This window comes from Oreochromis niloticus, linkage group LG6, assembly GCF_001858045.2.
Source record: "Oreochromis niloticus isolate F11D_XX linkage group LG6, O_niloticus_UMD_NMBU, whole genome shotgun sequence".
Classification (NCBI taxonomy): Eukaryota; Metazoa; Chordata; class Actinopteri; order Cichliformes; family Cichlidae; genus Oreochromis; species Oreochromis niloticus.
In genome coordinates this window covers 2,485,545-2,509,667 of record NC_031971.2, presented here as the reverse complement: position 1 = coordinate 2,509,667, position 24,123 = coordinate 2,485,545, and the positions used below count along the sequence as shown (strand labels likewise).

Below are 24,123 nucleotides of genomic sequence, written 5' to 3'. Positions count from 1 at the left end.
GTTTCAACTATGTTTTAACTCATGTTGAGGTAAGGTCACAGAGAGAGACCCAGTGTTTGAGTTTTATGTACCTTTTGTATTCATTTGTGCCTTAGCTTAGTTCACATAGTTAATTTCTAGATTGCTGTGTAGTCCTGTTTCTTAGTTGTTTATGTCATCTCCCCCTGTACTAAGTCTCCCTGGTTCATGCGTCATGTCTGTGTGGTTATGTTTAGTTCATGTCATGTCTAGTCTCCATGTTTCCTGTTTTACTTTGAAAGTCTGTATTCAATGTCAGTATATGTAGTTTCACTCTCCCTGTCCTGTCATTAGGTTCATGTGTATCAGCTGTTCCCCCTCATGTGTTTCCACTTCCCTTGAGCATCCCTTATGTGTATTTAGTCTCTGTGTTTCATTCAGTCTGTGTCGCGTCATCTGTGTTATCTCCCCTACCCCTTGTCACAGTTTCCCAGCCATAGTCAGTCATCGTTTGTATATTGTTTAGTCATAGTCTAGCTTCTCAGTAAGAGTCTAGTCTTTGTTCAGGTTTTCCCTCAGTTACTTTGTTGCCTTTTTCTGTGAGTTTTCGGCCCTCAATAAAAGGCTCACTTTTTGTTAAGTCCAGTTTTGTCTCCTCGCCTCTGTCTGCTCTTGGGTCCTCTACTCACTCCACACGGTCTGGCCCGGCAGTCCGTGACAGTGTGGATGGATGTGATTGGGTTTAAGAGTACCTGTGGAAGTTGTTCTTCCCTTTGTCTTTGGAACATTGGATCTAAGAGTTCATCATTCCCGTCTCAGTTTGTCTCCTCTCTAAGATCTGAACAAAATCAGCAACAGCACTAATTCATCTCCTTGATTTATGTGGTGGTTTGTTATGTTGATGTAGATGTTTGTACTTTTTTAAATTGATGAGTTAATGTACCAAAATATAATACAGTCATCATTTCTGGGTAACAAACTCCTGGCATGAACTTAGTGTAATGTAATGAATGTAATTACAAATCCTTCCTTATTGTTTTGGGCCATTGTTTGGTCGAATGATTGAGCACCTCTCATGCCTTTGATTACACACTAAAACACTACTTTACACAAAATCACTCCATGATTTATCTGCTGGTTTCTCACTTTTCTCTCTTTTCCTCTCTGTCTCTCTCTTCACATATTGCCCAGAGGCAGGTATTAATTGAAGAGCCCTTCTTATAATTGGTTCTAATTGTTAATCACACAGCCCTATTAGAGAACAGTCTAATTAGAATTACAGATGATCATTAGCTGAGGTCCTGTCATTAATTGAACATTGTGACCTTGATAATTACTGTAGGCCTACATGTATTCTATGTGCTAAAAAGAAATTTCATATTTACTCTTTGGAATTTTCCAAAGACTGATTTTTTTCTTTTAATGAAAAATAATCTTTACATGACCCATTGTTCTTTGGTTGACCGCTAATAACCTGTGTATCTTGCTAGTGTCAAGAACAAGATGAGCTCTCTGACAACTTTTTCATCTTCATACTCAACAGTTTCTGTCTGATGACTCAAGAAATGTAGCCTGTGGTAGCAGCTTTAATTGGCTTTGTTTTTCAGATGATTATCTTTCAGGTGACGAACCGCACATTGCAGGTGGGAGCACCACTTGTTGCAGCTACATATTCCACTTCAGTATCTTTTTCAAAAATACCTGGCCATAAACTGACTTGCCCCTCAGCTGCCTTTTTCTCCTTTTCTGTTCACGTTACTAAAATTTAAAGGACTGGCAGTCTGTCCAGAGTGTGCCCACTCATTAGCCTGCCTGTATGTCAGCTGTTATAGAAACACCTGTGACACTAAGATGGATAAGCAATTCAAACTGACTTCCCTCAAAGAATAACCAGGCTATGATGTGGCCAGAATATTTGTCTGCATGAACATTTTGGAAACTTCTTATAGACTTAATAGATATTACAAAACTCTCAAAGATGCCGTTAACATCCTAAATACGTCAAGTATTCCAAATAAAAATAGTTAACCCTGTAATTGCAGGGTTAACAATGTTTAACTACAATTAGCTGTAGATGTAGATGAATGATGGGTCATAAACTAAATGAGGGCTTGATGTTAGATTTGAGAGAGTACAGAGTTTTGGAAATGTACAGCCGATGTGAAAACAACTAATTTAATCACTGGATGTCATCCATTGGTTATTGAATCGCAATTTTAAAGCTTTAACATTCGTGTTTTGGTTACTGCCATGTTTGCTTTTCTGAGCCAGAAGTGACCATATTTGGATGAAAGACTATATCTTAGCTAGCTCTTTTTAGTTAGTAGCCGCATCTGTTCAAAACAGTCAAATCAAGTCAAATCAAATCTAAATTTATTTCTATAGCACATAATAATACAACAAAGTTGACCAAAGTGCTTCATAGTCGGTCAGAGCAATAGCATAAGACAGAATGAAAAAAAGAAACAGTTAAAAGGAGGGCAGGAAACAATATGACAATCGTTTGAAACAAAAAATAGCCACGAAATAACAAACTAGTTTGAATCAAAAGCCAGACTAAAGTAATACGTTTTAAGACGCAATTTAAAAGACTGGATGGACTCTGAGGAACGAATATAAGGAGGGAGATTATTCCTGAGTCTGGGTGCTACGACAGCAAAGGCCAGATCACCTCTGGACTTCAGACGAGACCTTGGTTGCGTCAGGAGCATTTGATTGGAAGATCTAAGTACCTTATTAGGGATATACAAATGGAGGAGTTTGCATAGATAGCTGGGAGCCAAATTATTTAGAATTTTAAAGGTAAGCAAAAGAATCTTGAAATTGATACGATAATCAACAGGAAGCCAATGTAAAGGCAAACAGCGGTAAGAGCCAAGATGGGGTCTGTGCATCATATAAATAAAACCTGGTGTACCACATTAGCTACCTAACTCTGTTCTCACATGGCAGAGTTTCTTATTGTGAAAAGTTGGCCATTTTATCTGTCGAGAGTATTCACCACTGTTATTGTAGTCGTTTACGTAGCTTCCGACGCTAATGCTAAGGCTGGAGGGCTACACAGCGCCATCAGTGAGCTAAACTAAACACCTGGACAGCTTCGTAGTGATTGCAGGAGATTTTAACCACACCAGTTTAAAGGCTGTGCTCCCCAAGTTCAAGCAATGTGTGGACTTTAAAACCAGAGGAGTGAACATGCTGGACTTGGTGTATACAAACCACCCAGATACATACAAGACTACCCCCCCCCACCCCCTCACACTCCACCTCGGCTGCTCTGATCACCTTTTCATTATGCTGGTGCCTGCTTACAAACCACTTCTGAGCCACAGCAGGCCAGTAACGAAACAGACTAGGATCTGGCCAGAAGGTGCATTGTCAGCTCTTTAGGATTTCTTCAGGCAGACAGCACATTCAGTGGGGGGTGTTCAAGATGGCAGCCACCCAAGGAGATCAGATAAACATTAAAAAATTATGCATCGCCAGAAACTAGCTACATAGCAAAGTGTACAGAGGATATCACTGTAGTTAAGACCTTCACTGCATATGTCAACCAGAAAGCCTGGATGACTGCAGAGGTGCGCTCACTGCTAACAGCCCGGGATGCCTTGTTCAGGGCAGGGAAGTGCTCAAAACACGGCATCACAACAATTGTGATGCCGTGTTTTGAGCGACTCATCACATCGCAGCCATCCTTCCTGCATCATTTGACCCACTCTACTTTGCTTATCATTCGAGCTCCACAGTGGATGCAATGTCCACCACCTTACACTCGGTCATCACCCATCTGGACCCGAAAGATACCTTCGCCAGACTCCTGTACATTGAGTTTAGCTCATGATTTCACAGAGACTAATAGAGAAACTCTCCTTACTTGGCCTGAACACCACCATATGTCTCTGGATCCTGGTCTTTCTGACTGAGAGACCTCAGTCTCTCCATGTTGGGAAAAACATCTCCAAGCCTATTACGCTGAGCACTGGATCTTCTCAAGGCTGTGTTCTCAGCTCACTGTTGTTTATGCTGCTAACATACAACTGTGTATCCAGATATGAGGATAACGTAATTATTAAGTTCGGATATGATACCCCAGTGGTGGGACTGATTCGTGGAAATGATAAATCATTGCATTGAAAAAAAGTTTCAATGAGGGCTGGTGTAGGTAGAACCATCGGGTGCTAAATGTAGCCGAAACATGAAAGGTGATCATCGACTTTCACAAAGTGTGGATCAAGCATGCTCCCCCCTTCAGCATCAGCAGCCAATCAGTAGAGGGAGTGGAAGATGTCAGGTTCCTAGGTGTGCAGATCTTGCACGGCCTGAACCAGCACCAGAAAATCTCAGTGATCCAAAAATGGGCCCAGCAAAGAAAGGAGTTTGAAACAAGCCCCTCTCCTCACCAGCATCCTCAGAATTTTTTACAGCGGTGTGGTTGAGTGTTCTAACGTAATGTATGTCAGCGTGGTATTCTAGCTGCAGTATGTCATACAAAATATGACTGTAGAGACTAGTTGGAGCAGCCGAGAGTTTCCTTTCCTCTGTCCAATACCTCTTCCAGAGATTCTGCAGGAGTAGGCCACTAAACATCATAAAGGACACTCACACCCTCTCCATAAATGTTCTGAACTGATGCCATCAGGCAAACGGTTCCACATTAAAAGAGGCTGAACCTACAGACTGAACAGCTTTCTGCCACAAGCTCTTAGAATGCTGAACTGGTGATTAGGACATATACAGTACTACACCCAAGACTGTGTGGCAGTGTTTCAACTTTTGAAACAGTTTTGATTATTTGTCATTCCTACACAGTCACTTTTACCAAACTGGTATTAACCACTGGTTGCTGCCTACAGCCAGTGAGTAGGGATGGGTATCGTTTAGGTTTTATCCGATACCGGTGCCAAACTGGTACTTTTGAAACGGTGCCGGTGCTTAAACGGTGCTCGAACCAGTGCTTAAAGAATAGAGAACACAAACTTTGTCCAAAAACCTCTCATGTTTTTATTTTTAGCAGTCCCTGTTTTTCTGCAAAATGATAACCAAGTTAGCCTTTTCTGTTGATACAACATACCTCCTTTGGTTGGAACCGGTGCTTAAACAATGGAAAACACAAACTTTGTCCTGAAACCTCTCATGTTTAGCTGTTTTTTTTTTGTAAAAAGATAACAATGTTAGCCTTTTCTGCAGCTATAGGGCATATATGGTATCACTCTATCAAACAAGAAGACAGCCGCATGTAACTACGACGGTGTTTGCTAGTTCACCTTACGTGCATTAATTTAATAACGTGGTGAGCCTACTCAACGTAAGTTACACACGAACAACATGAAGCTGCTCACCCAGAGAAGAACGGCTGCTGCTGCCATCATCATCCGTCATCATTTCTGCTACGCTGACAGGGCTAGGGGCCAGGACTCTCCTCTTCAGGTTCTTGGGGGATGTTGCTAACTCCGGGTCTGATAACAGGCACCACACCCGCAGTAGATGTGCTCGGTGTGAGGTCTCGCAGCAAGCTATCAAACACGGTGCATTTCTCGGCTTTTAAAAAAAAGCTATGCGTCACCAGGTGTTTCATCAGATTTGAGGTGTTACCTCCTTTGACAGTATCACAGTATCAGCTTAAAGCACTTGTTGCAGGCTGCTGAGTTTGCATCTTTTGCTGTGAAGTACAGCCAGACTTTTGACCGCTTCGCCTTGGGCATTTTTAATCTGTAGCTCTGCTCTAAAAGAATGTACGTACCTGGCCCCGCCTACTATCCTTGGAAAGGTAAAATGATTGGCTAGAATCCAAAGTGTATGACATCTCAAGAAAAAAAAAGCACCGAAATAAAGCACCGAACTGTGCGCTGCTTTTCGGTCTGGTTACTACCGTTTATGTCAGTCGGTACCCATCCCTACCAGTGAGAGACTATTTTACAGCTAGACGTCTTGGGGAGTGTGTGTGTTTGTGGGGTTGCTTAATTGACGTTTGTTTGTGTGTTTTTAAAGGTTTGAACTATCTCTTGTGTTGACCCTGAAGAAACACGCTTTTATTTTGCCTGCACTTGTTGTTGGACAGCAGATTGACAATAAAGCTTGATTTGATTTGAACACCTGCTAATCAAGCAGCCGCACTTTTATTGTTAAGTCAACAATTTGGAGTTGAACCCTATAATGACCTCTATCTCATCAGCATGATCAATACTTGCCATAATTTTCAAAGTGCTATCGACAAAACTCTTTTTTTTGTCTAAAATTAACATTGGGCGTTTTTGGTTAGCAACAATGTATCAAATGTGATACAAAAAATACATAATAAAAATATATCATATACAACATGATATAGCAAAAAAAAAAGTGGATTTTGTTATAAGGGTTATTAAACATCTCAGTTCTTTGATGGGTTGGTTCTTACAGGGTTAATTTCCAGATTATTTGTGTAAGTATCATGACTCTAAAGTTCTCTTGGAAGGTTGTGACACTGTGTTCATGAAATCTGTATAAAGGTCTGAAACACAGTACTGAAAACGAGCTTTGCTGTAGTTCGACAGCTCAGCCACTTGACTGTGGTGTGTAACAAGACTTATTTTCACACAGTCATTTGGCACGGTCACCAAGTGGCAACTCTGTAACAGTTCATTTCCTGTGTATGTAAAGAATTTCAGTATATGTAACCGTAACTAATGTGTTCCTCCCTTTTCTCTCTCACTGTAGGCACTTCCTCTTTAAAACAGGCACAGGCACTACCCCCCTCTTCTCCACAGCTACTCCTGGCTACACTATGGCAACAGGCTCAGTGTACTCCCCTCCTACCAGGCCGTTACCTAGGAATACTCTATCCCGCTCAGCCTTCAAGTTCAAGAAATCCTCCAAGTACTGCTCATGGAGGTAAAATGAATTTTTCACCTTATTGTCCATCAGTAAGAAAGAGTACCTGCAAGCACACGCTTTGACTTTACTCAGAGTTTCAGGAGTTTGGTAAGATGCTGCCAAACAAGCTCAAGTTAGACCACTCCTGGGCCAATTTGGCTACCAGTGTATGTTCTTCAGATGAGTGGGAAAAACACACAGTACACTTTGCATCCTGTCTTTTTCAAGAACTTTCCCAGAGAGCACAGAGAGAGGCGGTTCTCCCAGATCCACACAACTGAAGTGATATCCACATATTTGATAACACTATGCTGATTTTGACTGATGCTGCAGCAATGCTGTGAAATTTATGCCATTATTTCCCAGTGTGAAAAAGAATCAGAATCATTGTCCTAACTGTGACTTCAATCTTAATCTTTTTCATTTTTACTGTTTTAGTTTAGCTGCCCAGTAATGTAGAGAATGTCCTATTTCCATGTGTTAGAGAAGAAAAAGGGTTGTTTTTTGTCCTCATAAAGATCACATTTAATCCGTTTTTGGTTCACTGGATAAATTAAATCAGCGTGTTTGTGTCGTGAAATATAAAACTGTGTAAAGTGTATGACAGTCATGTTATTCACAGAAAGAGAGTTCATAGATATTTTGTTGTACTTGATAAGCACAAAATTTATATTTTTTATGCTTTTCTTCAGTAGAGTAAATGTTTATTTAAATAGAATTAAAGGAAGTGGATCAATAAAACCATCAGCACGAGTGTGGAGCTCTCAAATTCGAGGTGAACGATTGAAACAACTACAACAGGAGTGACAAGATGTGCTGAGCAGAGAATTCATAAATGCTTTTATGTGTGGAGACTTTAAACTAGAATCTAGAGAACAACTGACTCTGCTATTTGTTCACAGATCACAGATTTTTGGCTTATTGTAATGCCTTGGTAACTATTTTATATCCTTTAACTCTCCTTTGGTACAATGTTAAAGACAATGTTTTTGCAAGTTCCACACAACCACAAACACTCAGTGCAGGGCGAAACTCTGATCAGATGTTTTTTTCCACAGACATAGAGATGTAGATATGTTTTATCGTCAGTGTCCAATGATGCTGATAAAATGACCAACGTTGGGAAGTGGAATGATGTATTTTGGGAGTGGTCACACAAGGCTTCAAGCTGGAGCTAATGTGTAGTTTTACAGACGAATTTGCAAAAATAAATACAATCCCCAATAAGATGGTGGGATTTGTAATTAAAATAAATTAGTGCTTTCAAAATTACGTACGTTACAATTTTTGTTTGTTTGTTTGTTTCCTTTTTTCTCAGGTGTACAGCCCTCAGTGCAGTAGGTCTGTCTGTACTGCTGTCTGTCATGCTCTGTTACTGCATCGGTAAGCTAACACACACACACACAAACACACACTTATAATGCCACTGAATGACAAATGAAATCTTGTATTTGTGTCCACTGTTATTGTGAATTCCTGCCGTCTGTTCTCCAGTCTTGTTCAGCATCTTGATATTAGCCATCCTTGTGCTATTGTTGCTACATGTGGGGGTTTTCTCTCTGTCTCATGAGCCCATCAGATAACCAGATAGTTAAGTTATTAAACCCGCACTCAGTAGAGACATCTGCCTTAGGTCTAATACCAACACCTGCATAAAAGTACAAAAGAATGACTCGTTAACATTGTCCCCCGACAACATTACAGTTTAGAATATGCAATGTTTGTAAGGATTCATATATATTCATATATATTATGTCTGAATTTTAATCTTTACATATACGTATATGTATATGTATATGTGTATGCGTCACTTTTCCAGCTGTGGTCATAAAAAGCCCTTCAGTGCTTTTCTTTCTCCCCTGCAACACTTTCAAACTGTCAAAGCAATTTACTCCTTGTTAGATTGTGTGCAAGAAGGAAGAAGAGAAAAAACAAAGTCAGAGGGGAGTTTTTCTCTTTCTTTTTCCAAAGGTCATTGATTCCCACAATAGAACTAAAGCAATTACAGCTGAAGCTCAGACGGTCCTTGGACATGCAGATCCCTCGCCACTGGCTTTGTGTGCGGTGTGGTGTTGATGGTGGTGGTGGGGGGGGGCAACTGTAATGTCCACATTTTGACTTTTTTCTCAAAATAGAATTACGACTTTAATCTCGTACTTTCAACTTTATTCTCAGAATGCTCAATGATATATGTTTTTCTTCGTGTGGCCCTGATACTCGTAGTACTTCGTAGTTCCAAACAATATCTGACCATTTAAAACTGTTACATGTATTTTCATTTTCTCTGGCTTTTTCTTTCTCATCTTCTTCACCTCCTTCACCACTACTCCCCTTCTCATCTCTTTCATCCTTTTCCTCGTCACATTAAGCCTCACTCCTGAACTGCAGTTAGGGGTCTAACAGAAGAAGACCTACTTGAACATGATTCATTTAATCTCGATATTGTCGCAAGTTGTTATTGTCAGCAGATCAGAGATGGGACCCTCCAGTCTCTGGAGAGCTGACAAGAGATGGCTAAACAACAACATAACTTACAAGCTAATGTCATACCGAGTAACATTACACTAGCCTCCTGAAACTTTGAAACTACTGTGATCGACATTTTGATTATGTTGAGTTTATTTGCTAAATGCAAGTCGCATTAGGCGAGGCCCACGTTAGGGCCATTTCAAAATAGTTTCAGTGACAGTAACCACAGTCCTGCATAGCTGAGCAGGAGTGGGTGGTAGGCAGGACCGCGCTGTGATCTGAGATACAAAGTGGAAAGAAGAAAGTTTGATAAGAAATAAATGTCATAAGGTGGGAAAATAAACTTTCTGTCTGAACTAAGGAATTGACAAAAAGTGAGTGTGAAGCCAGGAAAGACACAATGCAGTGAAAACTTGTTTTTCCAGAGGCCTGACTTTGGAATTCTTTGAATATTCATGACACTTAAATATTTCAAGTCATCAAACAAACGTTAAAATTAGATAAAGATAACCTAAGTACATACAAAAAATGTAATCTTTATATAATATTTTAATTGATAAAGGGACCGTCCCTACCTTCCTTGTTAAATAATGAATTAACTGTGATTGGCCACATTTCTGGGAAAGCTGAGTTCAGTTTCACTAACCGTAGCCTGATCTGATTACTGCCAGAGCTGCTGACAAAGTGAAGAAGACTTAAAGATCTCAAATACAAACATATCCTCCTGTAACATGAAGAAACAGCGTATGGATGGATGGCTGGAGTCTACAGTAAACAACATAGATATACACCAGTGAAAGAACAACGTAAAAATTAAGTTAAAAAACTGTAAAAGTAAAACTGACATTGTGTAAGAGTAGTAGACATTGTGTTAATAAATAACACCTGCACTATAAATTAAACAAACAGGTGGGTGGAATCATATTTGTCACAGATACATTCATCTTTTATCTGCCACAGAGTGAGCAGTTATTATTCAGTTTTACAGAGACAGGAATGATCACCTGAAGGAGCTCTGTAGCCTCAGTAGTGTGGAGCGGTGCATCTCTATGAGCTGTCCATGATGGAGAGCAGTTTGTAGCTTGTTCAGTGACCTCCTGGTATCACTGACTCAGGCACCTCTAAGTTCTGATGGTTCCAACTTTGTGAATCAGTTTGTTGTTCCTGCTGGCATCTCTGGCACTGATGCTGCCCGCTCCCCCAGCAGATAACTAGATGGTGCTCACCACCACCTACTGGTACACAGTCTATCAGTACATAGTTTATCAATACAAGTATTATATATATTAGTCACCACTATGAAGAAACTATAAAGGAAAAACCTCAAACATAAGAAACTACAGGAGCAGTCACCGCAATGAGACCAACCCCAAAAACAAGTTTTACAGGTGGAGTCCACTGACACTTTTTGCCTCCTCGAGATTGCATTTTTTTTTGTTTTGCTTTTGGGTTCGTTTTTTCTTTACTAGTTTTGCATTTGGCTACGGTCAGTGTCACTTTGGTAGCATAAGGCGATACTTGGACTGATGGACTAATTGTTGTATAGTGCTTTTCTACTCTACCTGAGCACTTAAAGCGCTTTATGCCTCATTCGCCCATTCATACAAGCACTTTCTTCGCTACTTAAGTGCTTTCTATTTAACATTCACATGCATTCACACTGCAATGGTTGCAATAGAGAGCAACATGGAGTTAGTATCTTGCCCAAGGATATTTGGCATGCAGACTGGAGCATTCAGAGATAAAAACATCAACCTTCCAATTAGTAGAACCTGTGTGTGAATGTGTGTGTGAATGGGTGGATGACTGCATGTAGTGTAAAGCGCTATACAAATACAGGCCATTTACCATTTTACCTCTTGAGCTATAGTCACCCCCTAAACCTGGACTCTAGAAAGGATGTGCAGGTAGTCCAAAGCCTCCAGGATAGCACATCAATATTGACATTTTGCTGTTGCTGCCAGCACAGTCTCAAGGGCATGGAGGAGATTTCAGGAGACAGGCATTAACTCTAGGATAGCTAGACAGTTAACCGTAGAGGTGCAGTCCTTTAGTAGCAGTATCTGCTCATTTGTGCAACGAGGAAAAGGATTAACACTTCCAGAGCCTTGCAAAATAACCTCCACTAGGCAACTGGTGTGAATGTCTCCAACCAAAAACAAAGTTCCTGTGTGGCGAGAGCATGCAGGCAGCTCATTGAGGCCCTGGTTCAGATCCCCTGCGAGGAGAACCCACCCCACACCCAGGATGTCATCTGTCAACTCATTCGGAGCATGCCCTTATGCTGCACATGGGGCCATACAAATCACTGAGTACTATTTTTTGTTACAGTGAAGTTTTCGGCTGCCCAGTTGCATAATTTCTTTGTCTTGATTTTCAGTGTGAGTATCTGTAGGTAGTACAAAGGGCAAGAAAGGCTTCTGTAGCTCAGCCTGCAGGGGCTCACCCTGTAGCTCTCCATAAGACTGTTTCTGTGGGTTTCTTCTGGCTTTAAAAAAAGCCCTCACAGTGAAGTCATTCTCACCCACACACACACACAACAAGAAGATTGGTGATTTATGTATCTGTGCATTTTCATATTTCTGTGTTCCAGGTGCTATATGTTTTTTTCCTTTTGTTTTTTTTTTATTAGAGATGCATCATTGATGATACATTGTGAATTTCTATTTGTGTCCTATCCTTTTATTATATTTTCTCCTAACTTCCCTTTTTTCTATTCTTCCTGTCTGCTTAGACATTGTCAATTTTCAATTCAATTCAATTTTATTTATACAGCGCCAAATCACAACAACAGTCGCCTCAAGATGCTTTATATTGTAAGGTAGATCCTACAATAACACATACAGAGAAAAACCCAACAATCATATGGCCCCCTATGAGCAAGTACTTTGGCGACAGTGGGAAGGAAAAACTCCCTTTTAACAGGAAGAAACCTCCAGCAGAACCAGGCTCAGGGAGGGGCGGGGCCATCTGCTGCGACCGGTTGGGGTGAAAGAAGGAAGACAGAATAAAGACATGCTGTGGAAGAGAGACAGAGATTAATAACAGATATGATTCAGTGCAGAGAGGTCTATTAACACATAGTGAGTGAAGAAGAAACAGCCAGTGCATCATGGGAATCCCCCAGCAGCCTACACCTATTGCAGCATAACTAAGGGAGGATTCAGGGTCACCTGGTCCAGCCCTAACTATATGCTTTAGCAAAAAGGAAAGTTTGAAGCCTAATCTTGAAAGTAGAGATAGTGTCTGTCTCCCGAATCCAAACTGGAAGCACAACCAGGCTCAGGGAGGGGCGGCCATCTGTCACGCCTGGTTATCCGTGAGGGGAGAAAGACGAACGGTACGCTGTGGAATCTAGAGATAGAGATAGTGTCTGTTTCCTGAATCCAAACTGGAAGCTGGTTCCACAGAAGAGGGGCCTGAAAACTGAAGGCTCTGCCTCCCATTCTACTTTTAAATACTCTAGGAGCAACAAGTAGGCCTGCAGTGTGAGAGCGAAGTTGTCACGCAGGCAAAAATGGACTGAGGCACAGACCAGCTGAACTAGAATAGCAGTCGACAATTTATTTACAAAACACCACGTGAAAGTATATACAGTGTACAGGGCAGGGATATGCAACGGTCCGGGGAAAAAGGGGAGAAAGTCCAAAACACGCTTCGCTCATTTGCTCCTTCCCAGTTTGGCTTCGGCACTCTTCTGCATCCGCTCACTCGCTCCTCTCGTATTGTTTTCACACACGTTTGTTTGCACACTCACTCTCACTCCACTCCACACCACCAGGGAAACAGATCGGGGGTACAGACGAGTCCAAGAACCTAAGCACAAGAGAACTGTGGTTAGAATAAACAGAGTAATCACACAAGAAACAGGGTTTATCAGGGCTGTACTGACGAGAGTAACTCAACAACCCAGCAAAGAAGCCTTCTGAGTCCTCAGCTTAAATAGCCCAGGAGTCCAGGTAATCAGGTGAATTCACAGCAGGTGTGTGGGCCAAGGGCGGGAGCCCAGCTGAGCTCCGCCCAGGCAGACAGGTGAGAGACAGGAGAGGGAGAGAGACAAACTAAAAACAACATGTAGCCTGAAACCTAGGTCCACCAAGGAGACACAGAGACCATGACAGAAGTGCTCTAATAGGGTGATATGGTACTACAAGGTCATTAAGATAAGATGGGGCCTGATTATTTAAGTCCTTGTATGTGAGGAGCAGGATTTTGAATTCTGGATTTAACAGGAAGCCAATGAAGGGAAGCCAATATATTATTATATTGTCTTATTATATTATATTATATTATATTATACATATAATGTAATGACTGGAAGAACACTGATAGAAATCAATCAATAAACAGATAAAAGAAAAAGACGAGCCTATAGAGAATTTATAAAATCTTGGAAAAGCAAAATGTGGTTGGCACAACTGTGCATCCAGATCATAATTCTGATTGCAAGTGCTGCCAAACAGAACAGGATTTAAAAAACAAAGAAACTGCCAAGAAGGCCTGACCATGCATGTACGACAGCTAAACGACAGAGCCTTGATTTCAGAGGACACAGTGATAAAGACTTACGTGGACAAGATTCAAAAGTAAACTGTAGCTTACTACGCTTCCTGTGAAACTTTCCCACACCTGCTGACATTGAGTTGTTATACATTCTGAGCACTGACCTGAGGGGATTGCTCATTTTAACCAGCTTCACATGAGCGTACAGCTCTGTGACTACAACAGACCAAGCAGTTAAATGTTTTCCTCTGTAAATATTCTGGACACATTTTCTAGACATTAGAGGTGAGGCAGCCGTGGACCCTCTCACTGTGGGTGGGCTGAACTGGGCTCAGACAGAGTGAAGGCCTGGTCTGCTTTGGGATAGTCAGTCTTTTTCATGCTGCAGATTTTTCCACATTGGAGTTTCTATTGCAGTCTTCTCATTATGTTGTCTGTTCCACAAACGTAATATAAAATATATAAATAATATGAAATATTTGGTAGCAGAAAGCCTGTTGACAGCATGTGATGGATGAATGTATAGTTTTTGAATCTACCTTTAAATCCACAAGATTGTTCTATTGGTTTTTACTTTTCCTAATAATCTCTCATAGAGACGGCAGCTCTCGCATGATTGTTGCCCTCACCATTATCCTCTTACCTTATGACTCACACAGACGCCGGCACATACACATACACATTCAGGCTGCTGTTGATTAGCCAGCACTCTCCCATGACCCTTTGCTCATGTCCTCACTATGAGGGGTTGTGGGTAACAGGCTAGCACAGCAGGGCTCTAATTTAATGAGGCAGATGGTTGTCTATGTGCGTGCAGAATAACTGTATTAGTGTGTGTTGGGCGTTGTAGGAGGATCCACAGCAGGGGTTTCTCTCACTAAATGTTGCCATGTTAAATCAGTAATTGGTCCTTGACACAACTCTCTCACTGTAATATGTATATTGTGCAGAAATCAGATATTTATGAATTCTTTTAAGTTCAGAGACATTATAGAGGTGGAGCTTTGCTATTAAAACAATGTCATATGTCACAATAATGTTGATCCTAGAAAAAAATAGTCCTGGAAAAAAAAATTTGGCTTAAGATTGTCACACAGGATATATCAACAGATTATATTAGTTTTTAACATTTCTATTTTTTTTTTTTTTAGAAACTGTTGTTAAAGCAGCTATCTGTATTTTGTGATGAAGGTGTTGTTCAGTCTAAGGAGCTTGGAAAGAAAAGCGTCTGGACTTCTTTAAGTTGCTTGAAGACGTTTCACCTCTCATCCGAGAAGCTTCTTCAGTTCTAGGGTCAAATGGTGGAGAGTCCCAGATTTAAACCCAGTGGGAGTATCAACCCAAAGAGGGACCAAGGACCCCCTGATGATCCTCTACCTAATCACATGAGCCAAGGTGTGAAAACGGGTGTGGGTCACAATCAGCCAGAGTTTCGGGTGAGCTCATTGTGAAACCTGGCCCCACCCTATCATGTGATTTCCTGAGGTCAGATGGCCCAGGGTGTGAGTGGGCGTTAAGGCGTCTGGGGAGGGATCTCAAAACTGGATTATAGATGGCAGACAGTTGGTGTCGTAAACCACCGCCTCTGTTCAAAGATGGTCGCTCACAGTGGACGTAAATGGCTTCTTTCACTCCTCTTTCAAACCATCTGTCCTCTCTGTCCAAAATGTGAACATTGGCATCCTCGAAAGAGTGACCTTTATCCTTAAGATGCAGATGGACTGCTGAGTCTTGTCCTGTGGAGGTGGCTCTTCTATGTTGTGCCATGCGCTTATGAAGTGGCTGTTTGGTCTCTCCAATGTAGAGGTCTGGGCATTCCTCGCTGCACTGTACAGCATACACCACGTTGTTAAGTTTGTGTTTTGGAGTTTTGTCTTTCGGGTGAACCAGTTTGTGTCTGAGTGTGTTGCTGGGTCTGAAATGCACTCGGATGTCGTGCTTGGAGAAAACTCTCCTGAGTTTCTCTGATACACCGGCTACATAGGGGATGACAATGTTGTTGCGTCTGTCTTCCTTATCCTCCCTCGCTGGTGTCTGATCTTCTTTTCTGTGCCTCTTTGCTGACTTTATGAACGCCCAGTTAGGATATCCGCATGTTTTGAGAGCTTCCTTTACATGTGTGTGTTCCTTCTTAACGTCTTCAAGCAACTTAAAGAAGTCCAGACGCTTTTCTTTCCAAGCTCCTTAGACTACGATGACTTGGATGACTGAGAACCTTCACAGACATATTCTCTAAGTTTTGTTGAAGACTTTTCATCCCAGAAGCTTCTTCAGTTCTAAGAGCAATTGGTGGAGAGTCCCAGATTTAAGCTCTACGGGAGTGTCCGGAAGAGGGACATGGACCCCCTATTGATCCTCTATCTAATCACACGAGGTGAAATGTCATCAAGAAAACAAGAAAGAAGTCCCAACGCTTTTCTTTCCAAGCTCCTTAGACTACGATGACCTGGATGACTGAGAACCTTCACAGTCAAGGTGTTTTCAAATTTAAATTACAAATGAGTTTAATTCATTGCTAAGCTCTTCTTTACTGGTCCACTTTCCTAATTAACACCCAGCTTGGTATACAACTCCAGCCAGTCGATGTTGGTGGCACAGTGGTTCAGTGGTTAGCACTGTCAACTTACAGCAAGAAGGTTTCCGGTTTGAACCCTGCTGGAGCCTTTCTCTGTGGAGTTTGCAGGTTCTCTCCTTTCAGACATGGAAAGTTAGATTAACTGACAATTCTAAACTGTCTGTGGACATAAAGTGCTTGTAAGTCAATAGAATATATGAATTGTTAAATGTGATATGTAGTCTAAAGCAGTGATGTGGTGGCTGTAGCTCGGAAGGTAGAACAATCTGCCAATTGGAAGGTCAGCGGTTTAATCTTTACGTGGTCCTGTATGAGAGTTAAAGTGTCCTTGGACATACTGAACCTCAAAGTTGTTGTTTGTTGGTGAGTTTGACAGACACAAAGTAGTCTTTGAGTAAATGTGGCTTGTAATAAAAGTGCTCTGAATGTACAATGAGACTAGAAGTGAAATAAATAATGAAAAAGATGCTGATCATACATTTGTTATAACATTGTTGGTATTTACTAGAGATGGCACGATACCACTTTTTTGTGTCCGATACCGATATCATAAATTTGGATATGTGCCGATACCGATATGAATCCGATATAGTGTGTTTTTTAATCAATAAAACTGTTTTTTTAATATCTTGCTGCTTTTTGTATAAGTTCATACTCAAGTTAAAAAAAAACAAACACTAAAGCTATTCTGTTATACCTGTATGCAAAAAATACACTGCACCCAAAATATTTCATAGTTCAGCAACACTGATCAATCTAATAAACTTAAACCTGCTCCATCCTCCCTATTCTGGTATTTTAAAGAGTAAGCAACCTAACTAATAGGGTTCTAAAACTCCCAGCAAAAAAAAAAAAAAAAATAGGGAACCACCCCCCACCCTCCACCTCATGATGCTTAATCGACGTAATCAACTTTAATTTGATGCAGAGTGGAAAATAAATGCACAGAAATAAATTATTTTTCAAGAATAATTAAATAGATTCAACATCTTTCTTCAACAGAATTGCAGACTGCACAGATGGTACCTTCCCAAAGGAAAAAGTACTATAGCTTACTAGGGTATATTAGACTTAATAGTTACTATATACAGTAATGGACTTCTATACATTTTACATCAGATTAAAACTTTGGGTGTAAGATTCAGATAATTATTTATTAAAAGCTAGACATTTTAAATGAGAATAAGAAAGAAAAGTATGTCTCTGTGCCCCCTTTTCCCTGTTCATGCCCTATCGGCCCCCCTGGCTACACTTTGCTAGATCCGCCCCTGCACAGTTACCAGCCGTCAGCTACGTAGAAAAGGATCCTGGTGTAGAAAGTAATATTAAATACATTCTAACAACAGCTTATCAAGGTTAAACGTGCTGCTGTTGTTCAGCCGCTGGTTTCCTCTTTCTGGAGCAAAGTGGGCCAAAAACAAAGAAGAGAGACGGACTCGCGACAGAAAAGCCGATCAGCTGATCATTGATCAGTTTCAGGATTGAAGCAGCAACAGGAGAGGGAGGGGGGGGAGAGAGAGGCAGTCGCTGCATATATCGGTTGTTAAGCTTAACGCTGGAACGCTTTACAAACATTCAGAGATGAACTTACACACTTGCTTTACTTCTCTCTGGGATAACTTCCTCGGAGATGAAATGCTGGTTTGGTAGCGAGGCTACAAATACACACAGCCGCTCTATCACGTGATGCACACTGCTCCGACATGCTACGGTTATGAGCCGAGTTACACCGTGTTGCAAGTTTTGTGAGGTGTTTTTTTGATATTTAATGGATCGGATTACATTTTTTATTTCTCTCCGATATTCGATCCAGTAATTTAGGTCAGTATCTGACCGATATGTAATATCGGATCGGTCCATTTCTAGTATTTACATTATTGTATCATAAAATCAAGCTATTTAGTAGAAAACACAAACATCAAGATAAGCTGTGGATGTCAAAGTGCTTAGAAAACACAAGCAAAGACTGTTTTTTACAAGGTACAAAGATTTAGAGGCAGCTTAATCACAAGGTGTGATAGTATTTTATGTGTGTCTATATTATGAACACTAATTGGTAAATTATTAACCAGTATTAAAGAGCGTAGATGAATTCATCATACTCCATTTGGAGCATGTGTATAGAGTTACTGATGGGAACGTAATGTTTGTTTGTGTGTTTTATAACTTCTACTTTCTTTTTTATTTTTAAAATCTATTTTGTTTTTCATTTTATTTATATTTGTTTAAAATAAAGCTGTCAATCAAAAATCTGAAAAGTGTTTTATAAATAGCCCTCCATGTGCATCATACTTATTGGAGATGAAAAGATAACTGAGATACTGTAAAAACAGTTTATGTGCCTGGCTGAGTGTGGATTTCCTTTCAGACAGACATCTGATTATCTCTGGGCTTGATGCATTAAAAAGTATTTTGATTTGGATCAAATTAACCCCGCACTACAGATTTCCTCAGATACATAACAACTTTACAACTTCTTTTATGTCTATAATTAAACGTAGAAGTCATCTTTACAGACTTTTGTTGAATTAAAAAACTGTTGCCTGTGTACTAGGATGTTTTGAATTGTTTGGCGAGTCCAACACAATGAGATGGCCACAAAGACAACTGTAAAGGAACCCTGAGACAGGCTGAAGTAAAACAAAAACTATCTGTATTTAAAAAAAAATGAAGAAGAAAACACAAAATCCAAAAAGCAAAATAACAAAATGTTTCACAAGGGGAGAAAAAAATAGCTGCAGCTAATAAATGCAAGGCACTGGGGGTAAATAAACTACCAAAATAAAACAGGAGCTAAATAACCATTAACAGGGAAAGGCATAAAATTACATAAACTTAACAGAGGGGGAAAGACGCAGGAGGACTAAACCCTCTGAACCAAACAGAAACTGGAACAATGAAATAAAAGATGGAAATCCATTGCTAAGAAACAGTGTTTGTCCCCTTTGTTGTTGGATATGTTTCAGGTCATGAAACACATTTTACTATTAAACTAAGATAACTCAAACAAATCCAAAATAGAGCTTTCAAACAATAATCAGACCCACCTGACTGTGTGGCAAAAAGTCATTGCCCCCGCATGCATGCATACAACTGCATGTTGTATTTACTGGTGTTAGTCAGGTTTGTTTGTCTTTGATGATCTGAAACATGTGACAAGCTTGCTCATGTTGTTACAACATAATTCTGAAGCTCCTTATCCTGTCGGAGTGAACAACAGTTTGAGCTGAGGTTTGTGATGAGCTGTGTGGTTGTGGATGTTTCTGTAGCTGGTGGATACCAGTTTCACTTTTTATCTTACTTACTTCTCAACTGAGATGTAGGGGGGAGATGAGCTTGATGTCTAAAGTTTTCTGATGCTTTATGTAACACAAACACACACCTGCCTGACTGTAGATGCGTGTTTATGTGTGTGTGTGGAGGTGAGAGAATGGTTAGAATGGTGTTTGCTTGTATATTTGAGTGTCTAATAGATGCCATTTGATTACTGTTGGTGCTCTGAACACTAAACATTTTGCCTCCTTGTTCGTCTGCTCCTCTTTACAGCTATGCACCTGTTTGGTCTAAACTGGCAGCTTCAGGAGAGTGAGGGATACGGAGCCTTTGAAAACGGAGGTGGAGGAAGAGACACAACACCCAACACATTTATAGTGTCTACAGACAACAGTGAGTCCCTGCTTAAAGATTTTTTCCTTCCCCTTCTTTCGGCATTAAAAACAATAAAAGCTATGGAAAAGTTAAATCTGGCGGTGCAGTGAGGCAAGAAACATAAAGCTAAGAGCTCATTTGAACGCAGGATCCCAGGATAGCCTTCAGTGTTTACCACATATTATAGTCCGTCACTCACTCTCAGAGGTTAGAGTTTCTTTCCAGCCCTTTTCAGATTCTGATGTTTGATAACACACACACACACACACACACACACACAGAGTTGGACTTGCACAACACCCTTAACTAGCTTTTTTAAAGATGGAGTTGTAGTGACCCTACTCTGAGTCCCTCTGGACTCGAGGCAGAAACAGGACACATATGGGAACAGTGTACAAGTAGTAACAGTTAGGAAATGGACAGTACAAATCAAAGCAACCGGATACAAACCAAACAGATTTTCACATCAATAACATGCTTTGTTTTTAAATTATGCAGCCTGAACTTACTTTCAGTGCTGAAAACTTATTTTGAATGCAGTGACTAACAGCATTGCAAAGAAACCAGAGAAGCATTGTAACAGATAAAAGAAAAATCAGTGTAACAGGTAACAGAGATGTAGGACAAAAGCCACGGCTGCTGACCTCACCCTGCCAGTCACGCTTTTGTTAAATGTGCAGCTTTTCTGTTCTGTGGTTATTCTCTCTCTTTGTCTGCCTGTCAGACTCTTTTAGTTTCATGTCTCCATTTTCTCAGCTTTTCTTGCCTTTTTTTTCTCAGTTCTTTCTTTTCTTTTTCTCGGTGCTCATCCCTTCTGTTCACAACCACAAAGCAGTGCTGAATAAAACTTAAAATGAGCAGATAACAGCACCACACACTGACTGTTGGAGGATGTTTACTGAAAGCTGTGAGGGGTCTGAAATCGTTGTTTGGAAACAGAGAAAAACTGTAAATGTTTCCTTTCTGCTGGCAAAATCTTTAAACTTACAACAGTTTAAATATGTGCAGGGATATGAGTCGAAAACAAGTCACAGGTAATGTTAAAGAAAAGAAAGAAAGAATTAAACATGTTTAAATGATCTAGGCAAAGAATGCGATAAATGGCAGTAATTGATTAAACAATTGAGTTGAACACTTGTGTTATATGCAGCATGTCATATCAGTATAGCTAATGCATATCACAGGACAACCACACATATTCACACACACACTCACATATACTGCTCACACATCTGAGCCAGTGCTGGTGAACCCATTCTAGCTTGTGATCAGTATCAGTTAGTGTTAGTATCACAGTCCACGACTGAACCATTCAAGGACATTCAGTAAATCACATTGTTGTAGGTTTGAGGACGTCTTTGCTTTAACCATGTGGCAGTTCTGAACACAATAACATTAATAACACAAATAGTTAACTCATAATCCAGTCCATTACAGTATAATGCATTCTGTTAACTTTTAGTAAACTAAGGTGTAGGTACTATAAAACATGGATCATGGACCTTAGTCCTTGTTGTTTTGGCCCTCCCAGTCTTTTCTTTAATGGTTTGTGTGGTAGGTGTTCCAGGTTAACTGGTTTTTACTTTAACTGGTTAGATTTCTCTACAAATTCTACTTTCATTGCTCCAGATGTTATACCTGCAGATTATTTTGGGGGGATTATTCTTTACCCTCTTAAAAGGATGACATACACTGGAGTTTCTGTGTGACATATGGGGTGTAGGTCAGGAGGAAGAACATGTCATCCACTAGTCAAAACAGTGGTGGTGGTTCAACTCCTGGCTGCTCGAGTCTGCGTGCCAAACATCCTTGAGCAACATATTAACCCCAAGTTGCTCTTTGTTGTGTTTCCTGGAGGGTGAAAGTTGGATAGAAAGCAGAGAAAAACATTAAAAAAAGTGAATGAGGAGAGTTGAATGCTTTATACAACCTTCTCTATAAGAGTAGAACAGAACCAGCCCCATTACCATTTACATATATAACTGTTAACCACAGGGATTAGCAATGTAAGCATGTAAGCTTTTAATGTCCATCTGACTGAAACACTGAATGCCGACAATTTCTGAGGTTCAGCTTTTGTTTTCTTTTGTGGCTTTGCACTCACTCAAAAGAAAGCCTAAATTAACCTGTAAGAAATCTATGAGTGTTATTATATGTTCAATTCCATGTAGTGTTATGCACAGCACTCCTTACTTGGGGAATGTGTATGTTTTCAACTGACCAAACATAATAATTTCTTCTGCAGTGAATTTTCTGAAGTGAACCATTTAACAGGTAGAACTACCACAACCAATGTAATCTGTCTCCAGTGCCCGAAAACAGTCTGTCACTCTTAGCTATTTAACAAGCACTGGTATTATCTCCGATGTTGATGATGTATCCTCCTTGTGTTGGACAATGTTCTTCATATGTAGCCATGATGGTGGCTTTTAGAGCATCTCATGGATTCAGTTTGATGTGTTTTTCCTTCTGCAGGTAAGATGCTTTTTCTAGAGAACAACACCATAGACACAGGAGAGGTGGATGTGGGGAGACGAGCCATACAAGATATACCTCCAGGTGAGTTATGTACACAAATGCACATGTGTAGGGATCTGCTGTGATTAATACTCTGTAAACTAAGGCTACGTTCACACTGCAGGCGAAAGCGCATCAAATCCGATTTTTCTGACCCTATGCGACCCATATCCGATCATGGTATGACAGTGTGAACGGCACAAATCCGATATTTTCAAATCCGATCTGGGTCACTTTCGTATGTGGTACTGAATCCGATACATATCTGATGTTTTAGAAAGCGACTGCTGTTTGAACGGTCATGTCGCATTAAATCCGTCTTTTACGTCACTGACACAAGACAGACGCCAATTATCAGCGCCGGAGAAGCGCCCGAGAAGACAAAGTGAACGCTTCCTGGCCATCCAGTGTAGATGTTAGTGAAACTGTTGGGAAGACAACGTGAACATTTTATTTGTACTGTATAATCTGCAGATTCTGACAGAAATCTGCAACTATCCTTTGAAGCACCGCTCCTCTAAAACAGCAATAAGGATCATTTTTAGGTTATTTACATTATTATGTAAATAACAAAATAACTTAAAGCAAAAATTGGGAAACGTAAAGTCTGAAGTCTTTATATTAAGGGCCATCAGTCAAACAATATTGTTTGCTCTGGGTCTAAACAGAGCGCGTTGTGTGTGACGTCTTCTTTTGCGCATGCGGGCCGCTTTGAGGGTTCACACTAGAGCGCGTTTGCTGTCGCATTTTATTTGTAGTGTGAACAAGCAGACAAAAAAATCGGATTTGTTCAAAAAATTGGAATTGAGCATTAAGACCTGCAGTGTGAACGTAGCCTAAGTGTAAAATTTCCAACACCCCATACCAATTTGTAAGATTGTTACACTGTGTAATGGAATTATCCTGTGTTTCACCTCCATGTTTCTGTTAACCATTTATATCAGTGATGGTAGAGATTCTAACAAGTTCAGTTGAGTGTATTACTTAAATCTGGAACTACTACAAAGAGGAACATAATCATGTTATAATAACTATACTTATAAATAAGGCAGCGCGGTGGCGTGGCGATTAGCACTGTTACACACAGCAAGAAGGTCCTGAGTTCGATACCACCACCTGCCCGGGGCTTTTGGTGGGTTCTCTCCAGGTACTCTGGCTTCACAGTCCAAAGACATTCATTGTCTAAATTGCGAGGATGGAGTTATAAACATTCCAAATGTGAAGGAACTCTGCATCTGTAGGACTGTAAATGAAATCAGTAGTTTTGTTTACTGGTTTTCACTTTTGACATTATTTTCAAGTGTGTCACAGTAATAAGCCTTAAAGATAATAACGGATTGCATTTACATAGTGCTTTTCGAGACCCTCGAAGCGCTTTACAATTCCACTATTCATTCACTGGGATGTGAGAGTACCCAGAGAAAACCCACACAGGTAGTGGTATGCCCTGGGACTGACAGGGCAGCTGTTGTTGGGCTAACTGTGGCAGACTCACAGAAGCGAGGCTGCCAAATAACACCATCGGCCCCTCTGGCCATCACCAGTAGGCAGTAGGTAGGTGAAGGACACAACGACCAAAACAGACAGAGCTGGGGATCGAGCCG

At 40.5% G+C, this 24,123-nt stretch overlaps 1 protein-coding gene across 11 annotated transcripts in view; it reads left to right on the top strand.

Moving 5' to 3' along the window:
• The window catches only part of tenm3 (teneurin transmembrane protein 3), an 869,227-nt gene that overhangs the window by 741,337 nt on the left and 103,767 nt on the right, over window positions 1-24,123 (top strand). For all 11 annotated transcript variants that reach the window (XM_025908309.1, XM_025908318.1, XM_025908317.1 and 8 more), the window contains 4 exons: window positions 6,652-6,825; window positions 8,126-8,190; window positions 19,901-20,020; window positions 22,478-22,561. In XM_025908309.1, coding sequence (XP_025764094.1) covers window positions 6,652-6,825; window positions 8,126-8,190; window positions 19,901-20,020; window positions 22,478-22,561 — 443 coding nt within the window. The remainder of the gene's footprint in view (window positions 1-6,651; window positions 6,826-8,125; window positions 8,191-19,900; window positions 20,021-22,477; window positions 22,562-24,123) is intronic.